The sequence below is a fragment of the Nansenia antarctica genome (genome assembly GCF_963989245.1).
Source record: "Nansenia antarctica genome assembly, chromosome: 3".
NCBI lineage: Eukaryota > Metazoa > Chordata > Actinopteri > Argentiniformes > Microstomatidae > Nansenia > Nansenia antarctica.
Window position 1 is genome coordinate 38,754,230 of NC_137688.1, and position 22,015 is coordinate 38,776,244.

Below are 22,015 nucleotides of genomic sequence, written 5' to 3' on the forward strand. Positions count from 1 at the left end.
GGCCCCAGTGGGTCCACAACTCCACCATGACAGATTCAGGCCAGGCAGGTTGCCAAGGACGACATAAGTCTGGACGCAATTTCAGTTGCCGTTGGCAGTGGGTGATGACTGGTTTCTGCTTACTGTCTGGGGGGCGGGGGGGGTTTCCGTGGTTACACGACAATGGGATGTCCGTCGCGAGTCTCTAGTGTGGACCAGACCGTGGTGCTGGGAGAGGGCTGAGAAGTACAGTCTTGTGGGTCATAAAGTCTCAAGCCACAGTCTGGAGACAATGGCACCGCCCACCATGCCCTCTCATCTCACTCTGCCAGCCTCAACACAGGGCGTCCGTTACCATGGGGATGACTTCTGTCTGTGACCCTCTCGCTTCTTTTTCTTCCCATCCCACTTTCTCGCTCTTCTCCTCACTCTGTCTCCCCCCCATCCTCACTCTGTCTCCCCCCCATCCTCTTTTTCTCACACCCTGTCTCCAACCACCCCCCAACTATCCTCCTCTTCATCCCCCACCCCCACCCCATCTCTCTCTCTCTCTCTCTCCCTCACTCTTTCTGTCTCTCTCTCACTCTCTTACACTATCTCTCTCTCCCACCCCACCCCCCCTACAGGAGGGTTTGAGGACCCTGTGCGTGGCGTACAAGAAGCTGAGCCAGCCCGAGTATGAGGAGGTGTGTCATCTCCTGAACGACGCCAAGCTGGCCCTGCAGGACCGAGACAGGAAGCTGGCTGAGGCCTATGACGTCATCGAGGATGACTTAATCCTGTTGGGAGCCACCGCTGTGGAGGACAGGTACAGATGTAGAATCTCAACATAGAATCAGGTCTGTCTCAAGCTAGGTTAGCTGGGGTTAACAAGGCGGAAGCCGTGGTATTTTCACTATATTGGGAATCTACATGGTCTACGTCATCATGATTACAAAGATGCCACTTGAAATGCATGAAATCCAAGTTTATTTGTGTCCTACACACACGTTCGCCTAGTATTTGACTTGTAGCCCAGTCACGAATGATCCCAGTATTGTAGCTTCAGGCGGACAGGTTGGGTTGTTATTGTGCTTGCTGCAGCAAGCCCATGTCATGTTATTGCTCATATATATTTATTTTAATCCTGTTCTTTTACCAACTGCTAAGACAACAATATAGTAAGCTAGTTACTTTAGCTAGCTAAAGATATTGGCCCCCCAAATCATTTTACAACTTGTTAAGCAATTGTTACGATGTTTCTGTGGAACTCTGCAGTGAAGGCTGTGTTGCCAGATTGGTCTGATGTTTACCATGCCAATCAATGCTCCAAGTCTGCCCAAATTGATAAAAAAGCAGCCCAAATATTATAGCATATGATATATTATAATACATATTTAAAAATTCTGTCCACCAGCCCAAGCCCAATTTTACCAGCACAATGCAACCTAAACTAGCCCAAATTTTATTTTTCAGACTATTATTCAGAAATATTATTTTTCGGACTTTTATATAAAAAAAAAAGTTTTATTCAGATTTTTTTTTTTTTTACTTTTATTCAGATTTTTTTGGGGGGGGGACTTTTATTCTGAAATATTTTTTTTAGGACTTAGGATCATGCATTCGGGGAATAAGCAACACAGCTAAACGTGTGGGTAGCGGCCCAAAAATATTTGCCAAAATCCCTTATATTCTTCTGTTGGTATTCACTCTCGTTTTGAGTTGCTTGGTGGATTGGATGATTGGAGTTGACTGGAGGTGCTCTGTGATGATCCTGGCTCTGTGGGGGCGAGCGTTGTCATCCTGGAGGATGGAGTTAGGTCCCAGATTCTGGAGATGGGATTGCCACTGGCCCCAGAATATCATTCCTGTCAATTAGGTGCCATTCAGGAGCCAGTCACACACCTGCGCCAACTGGGTGTTGAGGGCACCGCCCTGGACTGGCTCACCTCCTACCTCACCAACAGACAACAGTTCATCTCCCTCTCCGGTCACACCTCCTCCTCCTCCTCTGTCACACAGGGGGTCCCACAAGGCTCAGTCCTCGGCCCCCTGCTCTTCCTCTGCTACACACTCCCCCTCGGTCACATCATCCGCCAATTCAACCTGGACTTCCACTGCTACGCCGATGACACCCAGATTTACATCACCACAAACTCCACCCAGAACCCACCCCTCAGTCACATCGAAAACTGCATTTCAGCAATAAAAACCTGGCTCACACACAACTTCCTCAAACTCAACAGTGAAAAGACCGAAGTCATCCTCATCGGCACCAAATCCACCCTCAATAAAACCGGACCCATCACACTCACCATTGACGACACTACCATCACCCCCTCCCCCCTGGCTCGCAACCTCGGCTTCATTCTGGACCCCACCCTCTCATTCGATCCCCACGTCAGTTCCACCTCCGAAACATTGCAAAAATCAGACACTGCCTCTCCCCGCCCGCTGCTGAATCCCTCATCCACGCCTTCATCTCCTCCCGCCTTGACTACTGCAACTCCCTACTCACCGGCATCACCTCCCGCTCCCTCCATAGACTCCAGATGGACCAAAACTCTGCTGCACGCCTCCTCTCAAACACCCGCTCCCGTGACCACATCACTCCTGTCCTCCACTCTCTCCACTGGCTCCCCATCAAAGAACGGATCCAATTCAAAGTCCTCATGCTCACATACAAAGCCCTCCATAGCCTGGTCCCCCCTTACCTGACTGACCTCCTTCTCCCCCACCGCCCTACCCGTACCCTCCGATCCTCATCCATTGTTCCCCTCACTGTCCCACCCTCAAAACTCAAAGGCTTCGGTCACCGTGCCTTTTCACGAGCTGCATCCCGCCTCTGGAACTCTCTCCCTCAACCACTCAGAGACTCACCCTCACTCCTCACTTTTAAATCCCACCTCAAAACCTACCTGTTCTCCCATGCCTACAGCCTCCCCTACCCCTAGCCATCTCCCCCATCCCGGCCACCCCCGCCCCCCCCCTGGACACGCATACAACCTCCCCTACCCCTACCCATCTCCCCTAACCCTGCCACCCCCCTGATATGCATACAGCCTCCCCTACCCCTATCCACCTCCCCCCCCCCTACCCCCCCCCCCCCCCTCCCCCCCTCCCCGTTCGCTGACTCTGTGTTCCATGTTACTTGTTGTTTCTGTGTTTTCCGTATCTCCTATATTGTCAGCGTCTTTGAGCCTCGGAAAAGCGCTATATAAATGTAATGAATTATTAATTATTATTAATTATACACCTGCCAGCTCTTGAAGCTCAAAACGAGAGTGAATACCAACAGAAGAATATTGCAGGGGATTTTGGCCCAAAACATTGGGCCGCTACCCACACGTTTAGCTGTGTTACTCATTCCACGAATGCATGATCCTTACAAGTTGTACCTCGTTGTAAAGGTGACTAATCAGGCTTTCCAACGATATAAAATACAATACCAATTGGTATTATTAAAGGGGAGGAAGAATCGACTGAAATAACGTTTCCAAACTTTTTTTTTAGGAGTTTATTTGGGGAATATATATGGTTACTTTCTCGCCTGAAAACATTAAAACTTCATAAAACGACATGTTAACACACCAAAATTACAGCTTTTAGCCCAAAATTAGGATTTAAAAATGGAGGGTTTTGCTTTGCTCGCTGATTGGCTATAATGTTCTTCTTCTACGTTTTGTGTGACAATGTATTTTTAGTAACAACTTGCGCATTGCTAAGTATTTACTAGTATTTACATGCAAAGGATTGGCATGGTGCAACCGAAATTAGTAAACAACTAGTTTGAAACTATCTAGTAACAACTAGGGGTTTAGTAACTACTAAATGCCTGCATTTAGTAATGACTTACGCCAAATTGCAACCCAGTCCAGATGTAGAATCTCTACATAGAATCAGAATGTGGACAGATACAGATCTAGAATCACAACATAGAATCAGAATGAGTCGGACAGTGGAACCTTCTTGAATTCTTACAGTTTTTGAATGAATGAATGAATGAATGGTCTTTATTGTCATTAATACAGTACAGGTACCATACAACGAAAGAAAAGAAAAAAAAGACTGACTGTATGCAATAACATCTAGTAATCGACCTTGACTCTTAGACACTAGATTAGACACTAGATTTTAGATACTAGATCTCATGTCGGTAAACAAACCCGATGCCTTCAGGTGAAACCCATCACTAGGGCTGACCAGAGACAGTACCCTGTTGAAAACTAGACCAATGTACTGTAGGTCAGTGCTGCAGTCTCTTAGGCTAGGAGGCTAACAGGCCAACTATCAGTCAATATGGCCTCTCTGTTAGACCTCTCTGCAGCCTGTTAATGAGCAGCTAATGACATTAGAGTCTCACAGCTATCGATCCTCTGTCGGGCAGTCAGACAAGCTGATGAAGTGTTGCATCTGTCGGTACGCTGCTGTCAGGCAGTTTGTCAGGACCGAGAACACGAGCCTGGAGCTATGAGGCTGTATTTGGAATGACAGAGGAATGGAAGAGAAGTGTTGGAGACCTCCAATGAGGTGATGATAGGTTGATAGTCTGCCCCCCCCCCCCACCCCCCCAACCCCTCTCTTTTTCTCTGTCTCTGTGTGCTCGCTCTTGTGTGTGTGCATGTGTGCGTGTACGCTCGTGTGTGTGTGTGTGTGTGTGTGTGTGTTTGTGTGTGTGTGGCTGGCAGTGGTAGTAATTAGCTGGCAGGCAGGGCTGAAAGGCTCTATGAAGCTGTGAATCCTAACTGCACTGCAGTTTCATTACAGAGCCCACTGCTCTGTGACATTGGACTGCACCAAACACACTCCTGCTCCACACACCACTGCAACCCCAACACACTCACTCCTACATTAAGACAGTGACAGTGGTTTCACCACATAAAACAGCAGAGCTACTATTTGAGTTCTACAGTATATCATTCAAATAGCCACTCCGCCGTTTCTCCAAAACCATTGTGGGATGGGTGCGACAGTCACATAATGAAATAGTGCATCTTGTGTCTGCACTGTTACTCTGTAAACTTAGCTAAACACTTGTGTGAATATCTGAGAATTAGAGGTTTTTCTTCAGTAATAGGAGCATCTGCAATAAAATGGCAAATTCATTTGATGAAACGACTGACTGATGTTGAATGGTCCGGATAAAGCCCCACACAAAAAAAGAGCCACTGGAAAAGAGCATTTGAGGGAGTAGACAGGGCTGGATTTTTACATTTTACAAAGACTACTGGAAAACAATAGAAATCACATTTTTCATATTTGGGTGGGTTTCTAATTTGGTCTGGTGCAGCCAACATATTAAACCAAAATACCTGGAAATGGCGATTGTAACATAGATTGTCTCCAATCTGATGCCTCCAGACTCCAGGACAAGGCAGCCGACACCATCGAATCCCTCCACAAGGCTGGGATGAAGGTGTGGGTCCTGACGGGGGACAAGATGGAGACGGCCGCGGCTACGTGTTACGCTTGCAAGCTGTTCCGTCGCACCACCCAGATTCTGGAGCTGACCACCAAACGCACGGAGGAGCAGAGTCTACACGACGTGCTGTTTGACCTGAGTAGGACTGTGCTCAGGCAGCAGGGCAGTATGACCAGAGACACCTTCTCAGGGTGGGTGTCACACACACACACACACACACACACACACACACCTAGGCATGCATACGCATGCACATACACACACACACACACACACACACACACACACACATACACACCTAGGCATGTATATGCATGCAAACACACACATATACACACACACACACACACACACACACCCGCACGCACACCTGCAGGCCCAAATACACACACACACACACACACACTCACTAACACACACACAAAATGTTGTGCTGGATGCTAAACTTACATGGACTGAACATATTGATAGTATTGCAACTAAAATGTGTAAGAGCATTGCCGTAACAAGGAAATGTTCTAAGTATGTAACATCAAACACTCTGAACCAAGTGATTCAAGCTTTAGTTTTGTCACACCTTAAGTAATGTCCAGTCATTTGGTCATCTGCTGCTAAGATAGATTGGAGAAGGGGTGCTTAGGTGGCGTAGCGGGTTAAGCGCTGACCATGAAACCGCAGGGTCCCCGGTTCGATTCCGGCCGGGGACATATCCTGCATGTCATCCCTCCTCTCTCTCTCACCCATCCTTCCTGTCTAAATCTTCACTGTAACTGTCATTAAAAATTAAAAATATGAGTGGGACTGCCCCACTCAGAAAAAATAACTAGAAAGATCGGAGAAAACTCCAAATCGCTCAAAACAAAGCTGCTAGATTAGCTCTCTACTGTACAATGCGCACAAATGTTTTGGAAATGCATAGAAATCTTGCATGGCTTCCTGTAGTCATAATGGCAAGAAACCACAGTACTTTTCTGACCAAGTAGTGTACATCAGAAATGAAAATAACTATCTGACCAGACAGACCATTTCAAGATATCTCTTACCACCTAGACCTAGGACAAATCATCTCAAATCTACTGTAATTTACAGAGCCATTACAGGATGGAACTCTTTACCCAAGCATGTTAGTAAAACGAATTCTAGATGCACTTTCAAGAAAACAATAAAAGAGCACTTAATACAACACGTGTTACATGTTAACGTAACATACTCTTATATGTGACTCCCCAGCCTGTCAGGTGACTGCCAGGACTATGGGTTGATCATCGACGGAGCCACACTGTCTGCCGTGTTGAAGCCCACCCAGGAGGACTCCAACTCGGGCAACTACAAGGAGATCTTCCTGGAGATCTGCCGGAACTGCAGCGCCGTGCTCTGCTGCCGCATGGCGCCCCTACAGAAAGCACAGGTACAGTACTGACTGCATCCTCACGTCCTGTCTGTCTGGCATCCTTTTTGACATCAATTTCAACTGACATTTGTTGTGTTGATAGCCAATTGCACGATCTTGAAACACTACTTCTATTATTATTTCTATTATTATTTATACTAATTCTATTATTTTTGAAGAAACATGTTTCTATCAGTGGGAATGTCTGTATGTAAGAGAGAGATAAAGCGAGCCCTATAGTGGCAGTCTACAATAATATTAACCTTCATGACTAGGATATCTTGTTGTGCAGCTTTGTGTCTCTACATCTCTACCTGTCATGTCGTAGGTCTATGGTGATGTCAGAATCACACACTGACCCGCCACCAATTAGTGGTGACTGCCACTATAGGTCTTTCTCTCTTTCTCTCTCGCCCCCTCTGTCACCTCCGGGCCCACCTGTCACTGGAGTGTATTGCGTCTGTCTTTCAGGAGGTTATATTCAGCTCTCAGTGATATGACTGTGTCAGGATGTCTCACTGATGAACCTTGATCTCCCTCTACTCCTCAACAGCGTTGTTACAGCCATGCTATTAGAGAGGACTGATGGGGATAGGATGGGGGTTGGACCAGGATTGAAGATTGTGTTAACGGATAGGCGATAAGGGAGGGAGGGTTAATGTTGGGATGTAATAAAGGTTGAACATCAGACAGGGGCTTTGGTTACATACAAGATTAGATTAAATTAGATTCAACTTTATTGTCATTGCAGAGTACCAGACAATGAAATGCAGAAAAAGAGTCACTATGTTCATATACAGTAGTTCATCTTTAGGTTCTCTTTGTAGCTCTTCTAAAAGGCTGTCAGTATTGAGTATGAAATAAGCAATGAAAAGCAAATGTTCTTTTCATGTAAGTACGGTAAGTAAGTAAGTAAGTGAGTTAAGTAAGTAAGTTAGTAAGTAAGCCTTGTACAAACCAGGTCACACAAGCCTTTTTTTAATTTCCTGTTTCTGAATGTGAGACAGCTTACTACAATGTTTTTTTCTTGTAATATTGATTATTTTTTATGGTGATATCCAAACTGTCTGTTTCCAGATTGTAAAGATGATCAAGGTTTCTAAGGAGCACCCTATCACGCTAGCTATCGGTGACGGAGCTAACGACGTTAGCATGATCCTGGAAGCTCACGTGGGCATCGGTTAGTATCACTTAATCCCAATAACATTATCTGAACATGTTATCGTAGGACATGATTGACATTATCCTGCATGATTGTGTATCACTGTTCATTCATGTACACAACAACATTATTCACATACGTAACAAACAGTTAACCACTTCCTGATTTATTTCTCAAGGTATCATGGGTAAAGAGGGTCGCCAGGCAGCACGGAACAGCGACTACGCCATCCCAAAGTTCAAGCACCTGAAGAAGATGCTGCTGGTTCATGGCCATTACTACTACATCCGCATCGCAGAGCTCGTCCAATACTTCTTCTACAAGGTAACTGACCATCTTGATTATAATCTTAAATGATAATCTTGATTATAATCTTAAATGATCATCTTGATTCTAATGTTAATGATAATCTTGATTATAATCTTAAGTGATCATCTTGATTATATTCTTAAATGATCATCTTGATTATTCTTAAATGATCATTTCGAATATAATCTTAAATGATCATCTCGATTATAATCTTAAGTGATCAGCTTGAATTTAATCTGAAGTGATCATCTTGATTGTCAGGAATGATGCTGTGAGAAAATTACCCAATTGAATCAGTAAGAGTTTTTCTCTCCCTCCCCAGAACGTCGCCTTCATGTTCCCCCAGTTCCTGTACCAGTTCTTCTGTGGCTTCTCTCAGCAGGTACCGTAGCCTCACCATCTCACAGGCTGCTAGATCATTTAGATAAACAAGCAAAAAGTGGAAGCCAAAAAGGCACTCGGTGGGGCAGAGTATAACAACTAAAAGATATTGGGCTGGTTTCATGGACGCAGATGAACACTAATCCTAGACTGAAAAGCATCCTCAATGGACATTTTCCTTTGCAAGTGTAATTTAATCCTGGTCTAGGCTTAAACCATGTCTGTGAAACCGGCCTGTTACGTTTCTATAAAAGTTCTGTATGTACCACTGTGTCGGGTCCAGGTGCGGTGTATGTAATCAACGAGACGGAGATAGAATGAAATAAAGGTTCTCTTTACTGAGAATAATTAGTGCGCAGGTTCGAACATAATACTTTCAAAACGAAACAAACATAAAGGAGAGCAGTAGGGCTCAGCACGTATACAACTACTAACTATAAACTGAAGGCAGAACAAAGCACACTAAAAATAAGGTTGAGCAATGGGCTCCCAAGTAGGTACAAGATTTCAATAACGCAACAAAGTCAAGGTTCAATAACGTTCCGGGTATCGGATACGTGGAGCGGTAATACATACACAGGATTCCGAAGCATTCCAAAGGGGTAACACAAGTGATCGACTAACAAGGGAACAGGGAAAAGGGACACACCTAAATAGCCACACACACAAACATACAACAGGTGACAGGCATTAGTAATTAGTCCAATAATATCCAGTCAGTAGATGGTGTCGGGGAGTCGGACTCCCCTAGTGACACCGGCCTATGGAGCGGCCCAAAATACTGTATATATTTTTTATGGGTATTTATATGTGTGATACAAAAATGCATAGTCCCAGTAATAGAACAGGACAAATAGGCTAAATTCAAAATCAAACGCCTGTTTGTCCTGCTTTGTAAATAACTTGATGGAAATGCATTTCACATGAAAGACTAATCCAAGATGTTCTCTGTCCAGCCCCTGTACGACACAGCCTACCTTACACTGTACAACATCAGCTTCACCTCGCTGCCCATCCTGCTCTTCAGCCTCATCGAGCAGCACATCAACATGGACATCCTCAAGAAAGACCCCTCCCTCTACAGGTGCCTACAAATGTCCCAGCATGCAACATCCATCTATCTATCTATCTATCTATCTATCTATCTATCTATCTATCTATCTATCTATCGATCTATCTATCTATCTATCCATCTATCTATCTATGCATCTCTCTCTCTCTCTTTATATATATATATATATATATATATATATACTGTATATCTATATATATCTATTGATCTATCGATCTCTCTATCTTAGGTTTGGTTTTGCATCTGCTTACCCTTTCTCAAAGCTAGCTAGGCATAAATCCTTGGCCGACTGCTTGGCTATTTATAATGCGCTGCCCTCCTTAGCTGAGTGGTTTTGCGGCATAGCTCCCCTTGTTCTCCACCTGTGCTGGACACATCCCCACTGAAAACGATAGCAGGCGGAGGGCATCTCAACAGTCTCCTGTGACTCCTCTCGTCTCCTTTCCTCACTCTATAATTCTATAATGACATGACAGAGGTGGAAAGGTGACAGCACACCCCTGGCTGATATCGTCTGCGTTGGCTTCGCCTAGCCTGTGTTTCTAGATCAGTGCAGATGAAGGAGAGGAGATGAAGGTGAGGGAGCCGTGCTAGACTATTGAGATGCAGCCAGGGCGACAGATGGCAGAGCTATTCTAATGGCAGTTTGAAAAACGCTACATCAGCACCGGCCAATCTTTATGTACGTTTTATTATAGTCTCATTCCTAGTATCTCTCTGTACCTAACAACGTAGTCGGGAGAGGACAGAAATGTCAAATTATCACTTTTGGAGTGCTTCTTTTGATTTGTTTGAATAGTGATAAGCCGCACTAGGAGGGGTATAAAGTGTCACTGTCCCACTTTCCTCTCTCTACCCATGAATCAACAAGAGAGGATTGTGCCCCTCCAAAGACAGAGCGAGTGAGATAATCAAGCGAGCAAGATAATCGAGTGAACGAGATAATCTTATTATTTCTGTTTGCTGTCAGATCATCTCTCACAGGGAACACTCCTCCTCAGTTTCAATCTTGGAGACAACATTGGTTCACGATCACAAAGCACCAAAAAATCCCATCCGCCGCCCCCAGGCAAACTAGGACTGCCGTTTCTCCCCCAGGTGCTCCCAAGTATCTGAATGTGTAAACCCAGGCTCGCAGTCTTGGTTATCAGTCCTCTACAGTAGATGCTCATGTTGTTGCCAGTTCAGAAACTGTTCAGTCTCGTCTCTCCGTCTGGCGATAATCAGTAGTCCGTTATCCACCTCCCACCTGTATGGTGTAATTGTGTAAACAATAAGATCCATAGAGGCATTTGACTGGAGCTTGGATCATTCCTCCACAGCTAGGTTTAACAGTTACTGTAACTGTTAACTTATTCTGCTCTGTATTGTAATGGGCGGTGTGTGTATTTGCTGTATTTACTTGGAATAATTGTGGATCATTGTATTTTCATTCAGATAGGAATCAAAGACTAACTGAAATGTATGTATTATATGATCAATATACTGAAAAGGACTGTGGTGTTTTTTCTCATAGGGACATAGCTAAGAACTCCCTCCTGCGTTGGCCCATCTTCATCTACTGGACATTCCTGGGGGTTTTCGATGCTGTCATCTTGTTCTTTGGGGCTTACTTCCTGTTTGACAATACCACGTTCACCAGCAACGGTCAGGTAAGGCCTCTGTCGTCTTTGGTGACCACAATATGTAGTAACACATCAAATCATCAGATTTGATGTTTGTGTGTGATCGTATCAATGATGAACGTCCATGATGCAGATCTCCCAGCCATGTTACATGTTTTACTTTTTCTCTCTCACTAAAAGGAGTGCCCTTCGATGATGATTTCAGAGTGGATGATTGTGGGTGTGGATGAGACGACCGGGCACAAAAAGATTGAAACAATGTGGTTTCCACGTTGCTCAACATTGTTTGAACTTGTTGATATAGCATCTGCTTTTAACAAAAACAAATGTTTTGTTAATTTCACGTTGAATATATGTGTCAGTCAAGAAGTTAAGCGGTCAAAACTGGACATTGAGCTGATGTTTGTGCCCGGTGGGAGGAATGGTGTTTTTTGTTAGATCAACGGCATCAGATCTCCTCGCTTGAAGATTCACTTCTGTGTTCCTTTGCATAAAACCATTACAGGGGCCTCCCATTCACATCTATGACATGACAGCATGTTGGGTTTGCAGCCATCTTTCTATGTGCTGTTTATTTGTTTATATCACATTAACCTTTTGGATTGCTTTAATTTGCCTGTTTTCGATTGATTTCCTTTGAAAACATTCTTTATTTGTTTGCCTCCAGTTTCTCTTTTATTTTCTTCTTCCTCCTCTTCTTCTTCCTCTCCTCTTACCTTTGTGTTGCTTTTTCTTTTTGCTTCTCTTCCTTTCCTCAGCTAATGACAACCAACACACAGATGGTAAGCCTGTCCCTATCTGTCTGTCATCCCAGTTTAGTTTTAGTTGGACTGTTTCCCCCTTACCCTACACTTCCCATCGCATTGCGTAACTAAACCACCCATCAGCACACCACCACAGTAGGTGTCCACCATTCATCCCATACCCCCAACCGCCTGCCTATGAGCTCTACAGTAGGTGTCTGTGTAGTAAACCCACCCCCTTATTCCACTCATGTACTGTACACTCCTGACTCATTGTGTAGTAGAGTTTGAAGATTCGAGGCCGTCCCGTCCCGGACCTGTTGAGATGAGGCCAGAGCCTAGCCCGACATTGTAGACATTACGAGCATGTGCAGTAAAACCCCCCTGAATAATAAAAAAGCACCTGTGTCTTTATCCAGAGCATATTCCATCAAACGAAGTGGCAAAATTGCCGCGCCACGGAGTGAGGAGAGGGTAGGCTACACGCTAAGAAGAGTGGAAAGAGAGAGAGGCACTAGGAGAGAGAAAGAGAGGCACTAGGAGAGAGAGAGAGGCACTAGGAGAGAAAGAGAGGCACTAGGAGAGAGAAAGAGAGGCACTAGGAGAGAGAGAGGCACTAGGAGAGACTTCAGTAACCAAAGCAAAAACCAGAACATTTAATTCAGGTGCTGCAGCTTAACATCTCTCACTGACTAGAGCAGAGGGAGAGAGGGAGGGAGAGAGAGAGAGTAGTAGGCGTAACCCACGTTATCACACAGCCATGCAAGATTATCACAGTGATAACACAGTGATTTTGAAAAGTAACCCGAGCCCTGCCAACCTGAGGACTTTGTCAGAAGATCAGGCCTGACCTGGCCTGACCTGGCCTGACCTGGCCTGAGCCAATTGGATCCCGTCGGGTTTCGGCCTGAAAATTCAAACTCTATTGTACAGTAGACATAGTCCATGACTCCATGCACTCTATGTCGTCAGTGTGTATCTAGTGCAGCAGTGGTGGCTTTGGTTTAAGGCCTGTTATGTTGAGCCTATAGAACAGGGATCATCACACACACCACTGTGTGTGCTGGATTTGGTCACCGCCCAGAACTAACACACCAAATTCAATCACATGATCCTCCAGCAATGGTCTTGTACTATGCAGACTACAGAGGTGGTCTGGAACAAAAGCCTACACACACTGAGTTGTTTACCCCTGCTCTAAGATGTTGGGTGCGTTCGTAAATACGCTCTGAGGGTGCCGAAGCGCACCTATGGTGCTCTCTGACCGTTCGGAAATGAATTGATTTCAGTTGAAACCAGAGAGCTCTGAGCGCTCAGAGCAGATTTCCAGATTTGCACCCGTTATCTCCTCAAATTGCAAAGGCAAAAGACTGTGTGGTTCAGGTGGTAGAGCATGGCGCTAGGATTGTGGGTTCGATACCCGCCACTGGGACAATACTGTATACAAATAAATGTATGCACTCAATATAGTGTAAGTCGCTTTGGCTAAAAACCTTCTGCTAAAAGACTGTTAGACAGGACCAGATAGGAACCCATGGTTCACAGTGTTCACACCCCATGTGACCAGGTAGATGAACTGCTATGGTAGATTTGACAACAATAGTTGTACATGATGGGCATGTCTGATTTGATATTCCATGGTTAGACTATAACTTGAAACAAAAAGTCAGTCCGATAGTTTCCAGCTACCGTAATAGTATGGTTTGAAAAGTGTCAGGTATTGTGTATGGTACCATCGTGGAGTTTAAGTTATCGGCTTGCTCTTAATTGGTGTACTGGGCAGAAGCAGAAAATAAGGTCAACAAATGAATAAGGTCAACAGGAGATACTTGAGACTTAGTTTTTATTTTTTTATTTTTTTAGTTTGAATGTCATTATTTTGCCCATTTTGCAGTATTTGAAAAAACAGAGCTCATTCTGACCGTAAAGAGATAGCTCATCCCCAAATCACAGTTTGTCAGATGTGTTCGTACCTCAGTCATGGTCTTAAGTTGTGTTGAGGTATGAGAACAAACTTTGATTTGGGGTGAGCCATCCCTATGAGAGGCCAGAATGCAGGTGGGTTAACGTATCTTCTTCTTCTTGATCTTCATCTCTGTTGATTTTGGTATCAATATCACACCAACATCACCAGCACTGTGAACATGCAGTGCATGATTTATATCTTTAATTCATACAAAAAGTATGTTGAAGGAATTTAGTGTTTCAGAGTTTCACTATTGTGTTCTTCAACAGCGGTCGTATCGTACGTATGCAGCATGAGTTACTATTACAAGTTATTATTTGAATCAGGGATGTCCACATACACCTTAAAGAGAGGCAGGGACACCGATAACTATTCCACCTAACTCTCTTAACTAACAGCTTAATGGCCACCGGTTGTGCTTTCAATAAAATAAAGATTGTGGAAATATTGTCTTTTTTTCATAGCAGCAGTTTGATAATACATATATAAAAGTACAAGTCTGGTGGCCATTGTGTCACTAACATGATCATCTTCCTTCACATTTTCTCATATCTTCATCTCTTCACTTGTTTGACATCATATTGCCTACAAACATGTTGGTTATCAATAAAAGTTACAGTTGCCAGGTTGGCTAAAAAAGAGTCACAGCAGCATACTGTATAATTCATTCTAACAGGAAGTCCTGAAGTGTGTCTGACGGTCCACTGTGTAATGTCTTCCTGTCCATAGATGTTTGGCAACTGGACCTTTGGGACTCTGGTCTTCACTGTGCTGGTGTTCACAGTCACATTAAAGGTACGCTCACCTTCAAAGTACCTCCCTCTCATCACCTCCAAGGCAGAAGGTACTGTACCTCATCCAATCACCCCCTGCTCCAGATGGAGTGGACCACTTTATATGTGACGGCAGCTGGTGAAACCGGGAACAAGTTGGCTGTGTTAGTTGACTAGCACAATGACTTTCAAAAATGTTGACATTTATTAAAAATGTTTAGAATAAAAGTCTGAACATTTGATCGGCTGCCGACTTTTTCCCGGTTTCACCAGCTGCTGTCACATACTGTATGTCAGAACCCTCTATGGCTCCTGCCAAAAGCAGTGTACCAAGTGGTCAATAGGGTGACATTTGAGATTTGCTCACATGATACCCTATTAGGAATGGCCAGGTTGGATAGGTATAGAGTGCAGTTTAGACAGTACTTAGACAGTACAGTGATACCCTATTAGGAAACTCACTGCAGACATTGGAGACTTCAATCAAGGTCTCAGTGTGCAGGGGTAGTTTGTCTCTGACATCTCTCTTCATCTCCTTGGGGTAATAACTGATCTGACAAGGTTGCTTGGTGAAACAATTTGGTGGAAATTCTGCCCCCCCCCGTCCCCCGTCCCCCGTCCCCCGTCCCCTTTCCTGTCTCACTCACTCCATTCTCCCTTTATCTCACAGCTGGCCCTGGACACACACTACTGGACGTGGATCAACCACTTTGTCATCTGGGGCTCATTGCTTTTCTTTGTGATCTTCTCTCTGCTCTGGGGAGGCATCATTTGGTATGTACAGTACCAACCAGCTGTATACAAATATATGTGACGGCAGCTGGGGAAAAGGGGAACAAGTTAGCAACCGACCAAATGTTCAGACTTTTACTCTGAAAAATTGGACCGGAAAATTGAAGCTCATTTATGGGTTGTGACTTCAATTCTTTCAAATCACCTTTAAAAGAGCATTGATTCAAAACACATTGTTTTACTGAAACATTGTTGAAAATGCAATGGATTCGGTGAGTTACATTCATTTCGGTGAATAAAAGTCAGAACATTTGGTCGGTTGCCGACTTGTTCCCCCTTTGACCAGCTGCCGTCACATATACAGTACATGTTTTCTGTAGACATCACACAGGACTCCATGAAGAATTTATTCTATTCTATTCTATTAGTTACAACCCGGCTCAGAGGTTGGAGCAAAACAGGGAGACATGGGAAACGAAATCGAAATAATCCAGGAATTTTTATTAACTCAATATACAGCTAAAGAAAAGATCATGAAATGAGGCATGCTTATCAGTAGACCAGTTATGTGGATGCAGTGAAATGTGTAATGCGAGAGTGTTGTAAGGTGGAAAACCAAACAAACAGCAACCAAACAAAACCGAGATGCCAGTGATGGAAAGAGAGATGGAAAGAAGGATGAGGTGTAAAATCGCTTTTATTCGCTAGGACGCACTGGGCCCAGGTGTGTCCAATTAGCACCTCCAACTCCAACCAAGTCCCAACCTGCGAGCAACACAAACACAGACAGGCAGACAACCAGCAGGCAGAAATAGGAGATCGTCACATATGTGACAGGGTCTGGTGAAAAAGTAAGCTTTCAAATGATGTGTCATACATTGAAATCTGAAAATAGTTGAAGAAGATATGCTTATTTGAATGTTGGTACACCTCAAAACAAATACCGGACAAACTCGCTCTGAATCAAAACACACACAAAACAGCTGCTAGTAGCTAACAAGCCAGCAAGGAACATTGCGATGAATGTCTAATTGCATGTTTAGCCCATCACAACTTGCTGATAGAACATCAACATGCTAAAAACACATACAGTAACTACACATAATAGGTTGATCACACAGCTTTTGCACATGTATGTTTGTTTACAAGCCAGTAGCCTATATCAGACTACAGTGAATACAATTCACAAATGATAAGTATTTAGTGATCCTAAAACTGTTGTTTGTTCGAGTTGGCTCTTCAACACTTAAACTTTTGTAATATGCAAACATAAAAAAAAAATAAAGTAGCTTTTTGGTCATTTGTGCAACTTAAGAAATGTCAGAATTGCCGACATACGTACCTTTTCACCAGACCGTGTCACATATTCTGTTCTATTCTATTCTGTTCTCCAGGCCCTTCCTGAACTACCAGAGGATGTACTACGTGTTCATGCAAATGCTGTCCAGCGGTCCGGCCTGGCTCAGTATCGTCCTCCTCATCACCGCCAGTCTGCTGCCTGATGTGATCAAGAAGGTGCTCTGGAGAGCCCTGTGGCCCACCACCACAGAACGCATCCAGGTGAGGAAGGACACACACACATGAACTCATACACACACACACCACGCACGTACGCACGCACGCAGCCACGCACGCACAAACACCCACCCACACACACACACACACACACACACACACACACACCCACCCACACACACACACACACACACACACACACACACACACACACACACACACATACACACAAACAAACACACGCACACACACACACACACACACACACACATACACACATACACACACACACTGTATATTTGTAACACACATATATATTTGAAAGCAAGTGGGAATGCAATATGCAATATTGGTAATTTATCACCAACTGCACTTTAGATGTACGCTGGATATGGATATGTTCCCAGTATCCTTGAAGTAAGTGAGTTGTTGCATCAGTGTGCAGTGTTTCTTCACAACAACGACAGCCTCTCATCACAGAATAAACAAGCCAAGCCTTTGTTTCTGTGGTTTGCTGTGACCTCTTGTTTCCTCTGACCTCTCCATCTGAACTCCATTCACCATAACCTTTCCATTTCCTGAAATATGAACACTAATCTGCATGAGAAAGGAATATTCTAATGTGTTAAACTATTATTTTCAGTTATAAGAACTTTGTCAGAGAATGATTCTAACTTCAACGCAACAGGAACAAATGACAAATTAGTTGATATAACGATTTAAGATACATAGTAGATCGATACTTGTCTTAAAAATGGGATGGCTACAGACAGACAGACAGACAGACAGACTGACTGACTGAGGCAGACAGACAGGCAGACAGACAGACAGACAGGCAGGCTGACAGACAGACAGACAGAGACACACAGACACACACACACAGACAGACAGACAGACAGACAGACATACACACAGACAGACACTTTATTAACCCCCTAAGGCTTTGCATGCATTTCACAGATATCTGTTGCTCTCTAAGTCCTCAGGTTGATGAGTGAATTTAAGAGATAACGACTGCTACGTGTTTTTCTATTAACCCTTCTCTCCTTCGTCTCGCCTCCCTCTCTCCTCTCTCCTCTCCTCCCTCTCTCCTCCTCTTCCCATGCCTGGTACACTCCCCACCCTTTGTCCTGGCGTGTGTGACCTTTCGACCTCTGCCCTCTGCCTCTACCCTCTGACCTCTGACCTGGCTCTGTCTCCGGGGCCATGGCAGACAAAGCGACGGTGCCTTACCTCTGAGCAATCCACCATCTTTATGCTCTCCCAGACCTCCAGCAGAATGAGTTTCTAGCTACCCGTCTAACTAGGAGGTGATCCTCTCAACCACTTTACATGCTCTCTGTCTGTCTCTCTCTCTCCTCCCGCCCTCTCTCTCTCTGTCTCTCTCTCTCTCAACCCCCCCCCTCTCTCTCTACCCCCCTTTTTCTCTCTCTCTGTCTCTCTCTCAACCCTCCTCTCTCTCTCTGTCTCTCTCTCTCTCAACCCCCCCCCCCCCCTCTCTCTCTTTCTCTCTCTCTCTGTCTCTCTCTGTCTCTCTCTCTCTACCCCCTGTCTATTTCTCTACCCCCCTCTCTCAGCATGTCTGTGGTTATGATCCTGGTAGGTCCCGTGGCCTAGTGATGCATGCTCAGATGCGTGTATACCTGTATGACTGCATGATCACTGAGATCAGTGTGTACATTCACACTGATCTCTGACCGTTCAATGTTACTGTGACTTAAAGAAGGGTTGGGTGGACAAGCTGGTAATGTGTTGTCAAGGCCTGTCATATTCCTATACACTCTCGAGATGGTCTGGATTATCCAGGTGCTGGTCTCTGTGTGGATGTGTGTGTGTGAATGTGTGCGTGCGTGCGTGCGCGCGTGTTTGTGTGCGTCTGTCTGTCTGTTTCTGTTTCTGTCTCTGTGTGTATTTGTGTATACAGTATATGCGTTGAATGTATGTGTGTGTATCTTGATGTCCACAGCGATTGAGAGCTGATGGGATCTTTGACAGGGTGGTTCTGACCTACAGCCAGGATTCTCTGCTTGATGGTGGGGTGTCCACCACCGAGGCCTAGCCTCACCACGGTAAAGAGAATGGTAAAGAGTGTCATACCCAGAGCGATGGATAGAGAGAGTTTGGCCATTTTGCCCAAAATCAAGACAGTCAAGATACCTTTTATTTTTTTATTTTAAGAAAATAGAACAGAAATACGAAATATAACATTTTCAAAAAAGAAAAACAGTGTAAAGAATGGAGTGCTTAGAGGCAGCAACAGCATGGTGTTGTACAGGTGGCCAAACTCTCTCTGTTTGACTCTGATGGTGAAGATTACGCTGAAGACTGGGAAGAAGGAGAATGCTAAGGACGGAGGGTCTTGCCTGTCACAGGGTTACTGTGTGTGTGTGTGTGTGTGTGTGTGTGTGTGTGGGTGGGTGTTTGTGTGTGTGCGTGTGTGTGTGTGTGTGTGTGTGTGTGTGTGTGTGTGTGCATGTGTGTGTGTGTGTGTGTGCATATGTTTGCATGTGTGCATGTGTTTGGTTGGTTGGTTTGCGGTGAGATGTTTGAGGCTGGTTGGCTCGGGGCTTTCCCTTTAAGGCACTGGTTGTTGTTGGATCAGCTTTGTCTTTGAAAGTACATTGTGTAACCCAGATAATGTATTTATACACTTAAACTGTACTCACTCTTGAAGCTTCCTTTTACACACACCTGTGTGTGTGTGTGTGTGTGTGTGTGTGTGTGTGTGTGTGTGTGTGTGTGTGTATTTTGGGGTGGAGCTGTTCAGTCCTAGATGGAGCTCTAACACTAAGCCCTTAAAATGATCTCTATCAGTCCCAAGAGGTTTGAGGATAAACGAGAGCCTCTACATGCTCTATGTACTAAGACATGTAGGACTATTACTCTACTCACACTGAAAATGTATTCAAATAGTATTTGTCATATTTATAATTCTTTGGGTATTTTTTTAAATTAAATGAGTATTTGTCATATTGATACTTTTTAGGGTCATTAAAAAAAATATATGTTAGTATTTTTCATATTTATACTTTTTAAGCTTCTTTTTATGGTAATTTTTAGGAACATTACAATGTGTGTCCAGTTAGAAGAACACTTACGCCCTCTAGTGTTACCTCGCGTTGCTACATCTTGGTTTTCATATTCACCAGATTGGTACCCTCTCCAGTATGGGTTAGGCCAGGGGAGGCTGGTGGAGGTATCAATTGGAAGACTTAGATTGATACTCATTGCAATGCATGGAACGGAATGAGTTGGGTATCAAACACCAATCCTCATTTCATTCGAAGCATTACAATGAGCCCGTCCTCCGATTTCTACCTCCACTAGACTCCCCTGGGTCAGTCCCCCTGAACCAGCCTGATTCTACCCCTCCTTCCCTGTTGACTATGGCAGGCCACAAGGCTCAAATGGCACACAAACATAAGCTCCCTCACCAGCTGGCTCTATATGGCCATGGGCTTTCTGATCCAGTAGGTTCACACGCTACCCTGCCCATCTCCTTTGATGGTTTTAAACAGTTGCATAAGTGCAAGCAAGGTTTTGAGTCATGTCTGCAAATAGCAGTTAGGAATAGGATGTTTACTGAACCAGGACTATTGAGAGACAGGGAGAGTGTACAGACAACACAGTCTGGGGTTGAACAGCTGTACTCGGATGATGTTTTACAGACCGCGTGCATGCTTTGACTATTCACCACTCAGTTTGCACATGTTTTGACATGACAACCTCTTTTCTAACAGGGTCTGGTCTATTTCTGTGTGGTGTTGTTGTTGTTGTTGTTGTTGTTGTTGTTGTTGTTGTTGTTGTTGTTGGGGTTGTGGTTGTGGTTTGTGCACATCTGGGTTCCTCATGTCTTGAACGGGTGGTCCTGGAAAAGCCACAGAATGTGCAGACCTTCGTTCCAGACCAGCTCCGACACACCTGATCAAAGCGATTATGGCCCTGTAAAAAAAAAGGACCACCATACATCGCTTAACTTAATCAGGTGTATAAAAGCTGGGTTGGAGCAAAGATCTTTTGTCTATCCCTTACCTTACACAGACAATAACACCTGTTCTTTCTCTTCTCTCCTCTCCCACTCCTTTCTTCTCTCCTCCTTCTCCTCCCCTACAGAATGCAGACAAGCTGTATCAGGGCCAGCTCCACGAGTTCACCCCCATGTCCTCTCTGCATGCACCCAGAAGGGAGCCCCAGAACCCCAACCCCAGAAGGTCTGAACCCCTCTCCAAAAAGCTCATGTTCACCCACTGGAGGGGCAGGCCCGACTACTGCACTTTCGCCCCTCTCCTCCGCTTCACTGATAGCTCCCGTCACCCCGGGGCGGGGGGCTACACCTACAGCGAAGCAGGGCCTGAAACCTCAGTGTAGTCGCTTGAATTGTGGATTTTGTGTCCAATTTAGCCTGGAAGTCTAGACTACAGTTTAGAGTTGAATTTAGACTGCAACTCCTGACCTATAGGTGGTGGTGGTGGTGGGGTAGTGGTTGTCCTAGTGGATCATGAATTGGACTGGTGATCCAGAAGGTCACGAGTTCAAATCCCACCTGGGAACACCACCACTAGCGTGCCCTTGAGTACGGCACTTAGCCCTTAAGTTACTCCAGGGAGACTGTCCCTGTAATCTCTAATTGTAAGTCGCTTTGGATAAAAGCGGTCTGCTAAATGGTTAAAATGTAAAATGTCTAGAGCAAAATCACTAATGGAATACACAACAATACTGACCTCTAGATGTATCTGTCTAGAGGGTGACCGTTGCCTATGCCTTTGTGAGAACGTGTACAGACAGACACCAGATCCACGCACAAGGATGACATCCCCTTGTGAGGTGGGGTTGTCCCGGCATCTGGAGCCAGGGGGAACTGAATGTACCTAGCTCCAGATGAACCATGTGGATTGGTGGAAAGGGCCCCGGTGGCTCCTCCCCCAACCCACTGCCCTCTGATGCCTGTGTGTGTGTGTGTGTGTGTG

The 22,015-nt window shown here is 44.7% G+C and overlaps 1 protein-coding gene across 1 annotated transcript in view; it reads left to right on the top strand.

Annotated features, from left to right (window-relative positions):
• atp11a (ATPase phospholipid transporting 11A) overlaps positions 1 to 18,339 on the top strand; it is a gene marked incomplete at its 3' end in the record, with an annotated part of 65,484 nt that extends 47,145 nt beyond the window's left edge. Inside the window, exons 18-29 of the mRNA XM_080525624.1 lie at positions 606 to 787; positions 5,320 to 5,571; positions 6,611 to 6,788; positions 7,848 to 7,950; positions 8,111 to 8,256; positions 8,564 to 8,623; positions 9,579 to 9,706; positions 11,211 to 11,346; positions 14,758 to 14,823; positions 15,472 to 15,575; positions 16,928 to 17,093; positions 18,262 to 18,339. Coding sequence (XP_080381750.1) covers positions 606 to 787; positions 5,320 to 5,571; positions 6,611 to 6,788; positions 7,848 to 7,950; positions 8,111 to 8,256; positions 8,564 to 8,623; positions 9,579 to 9,706; positions 11,211 to 11,346; positions 14,758 to 14,823; positions 15,472 to 15,575; positions 16,928 to 17,093; positions 18,262 to 18,339 — 1,599 coding nt within the window. The remainder of the gene's footprint in view (positions 1 to 605; positions 788 to 5,319; positions 5,572 to 6,610; positions 6,789 to 7,847; positions 7,951 to 8,110; positions 8,257 to 8,563; positions 8,624 to 9,578; positions 9,707 to 11,210; positions 11,347 to 14,757; positions 14,824 to 15,471; positions 15,576 to 16,927; positions 17,094 to 18,261) is intronic.
• Between the last annotated feature and the right edge of the window lie 3,676 nt (positions 18,340 to 22,015).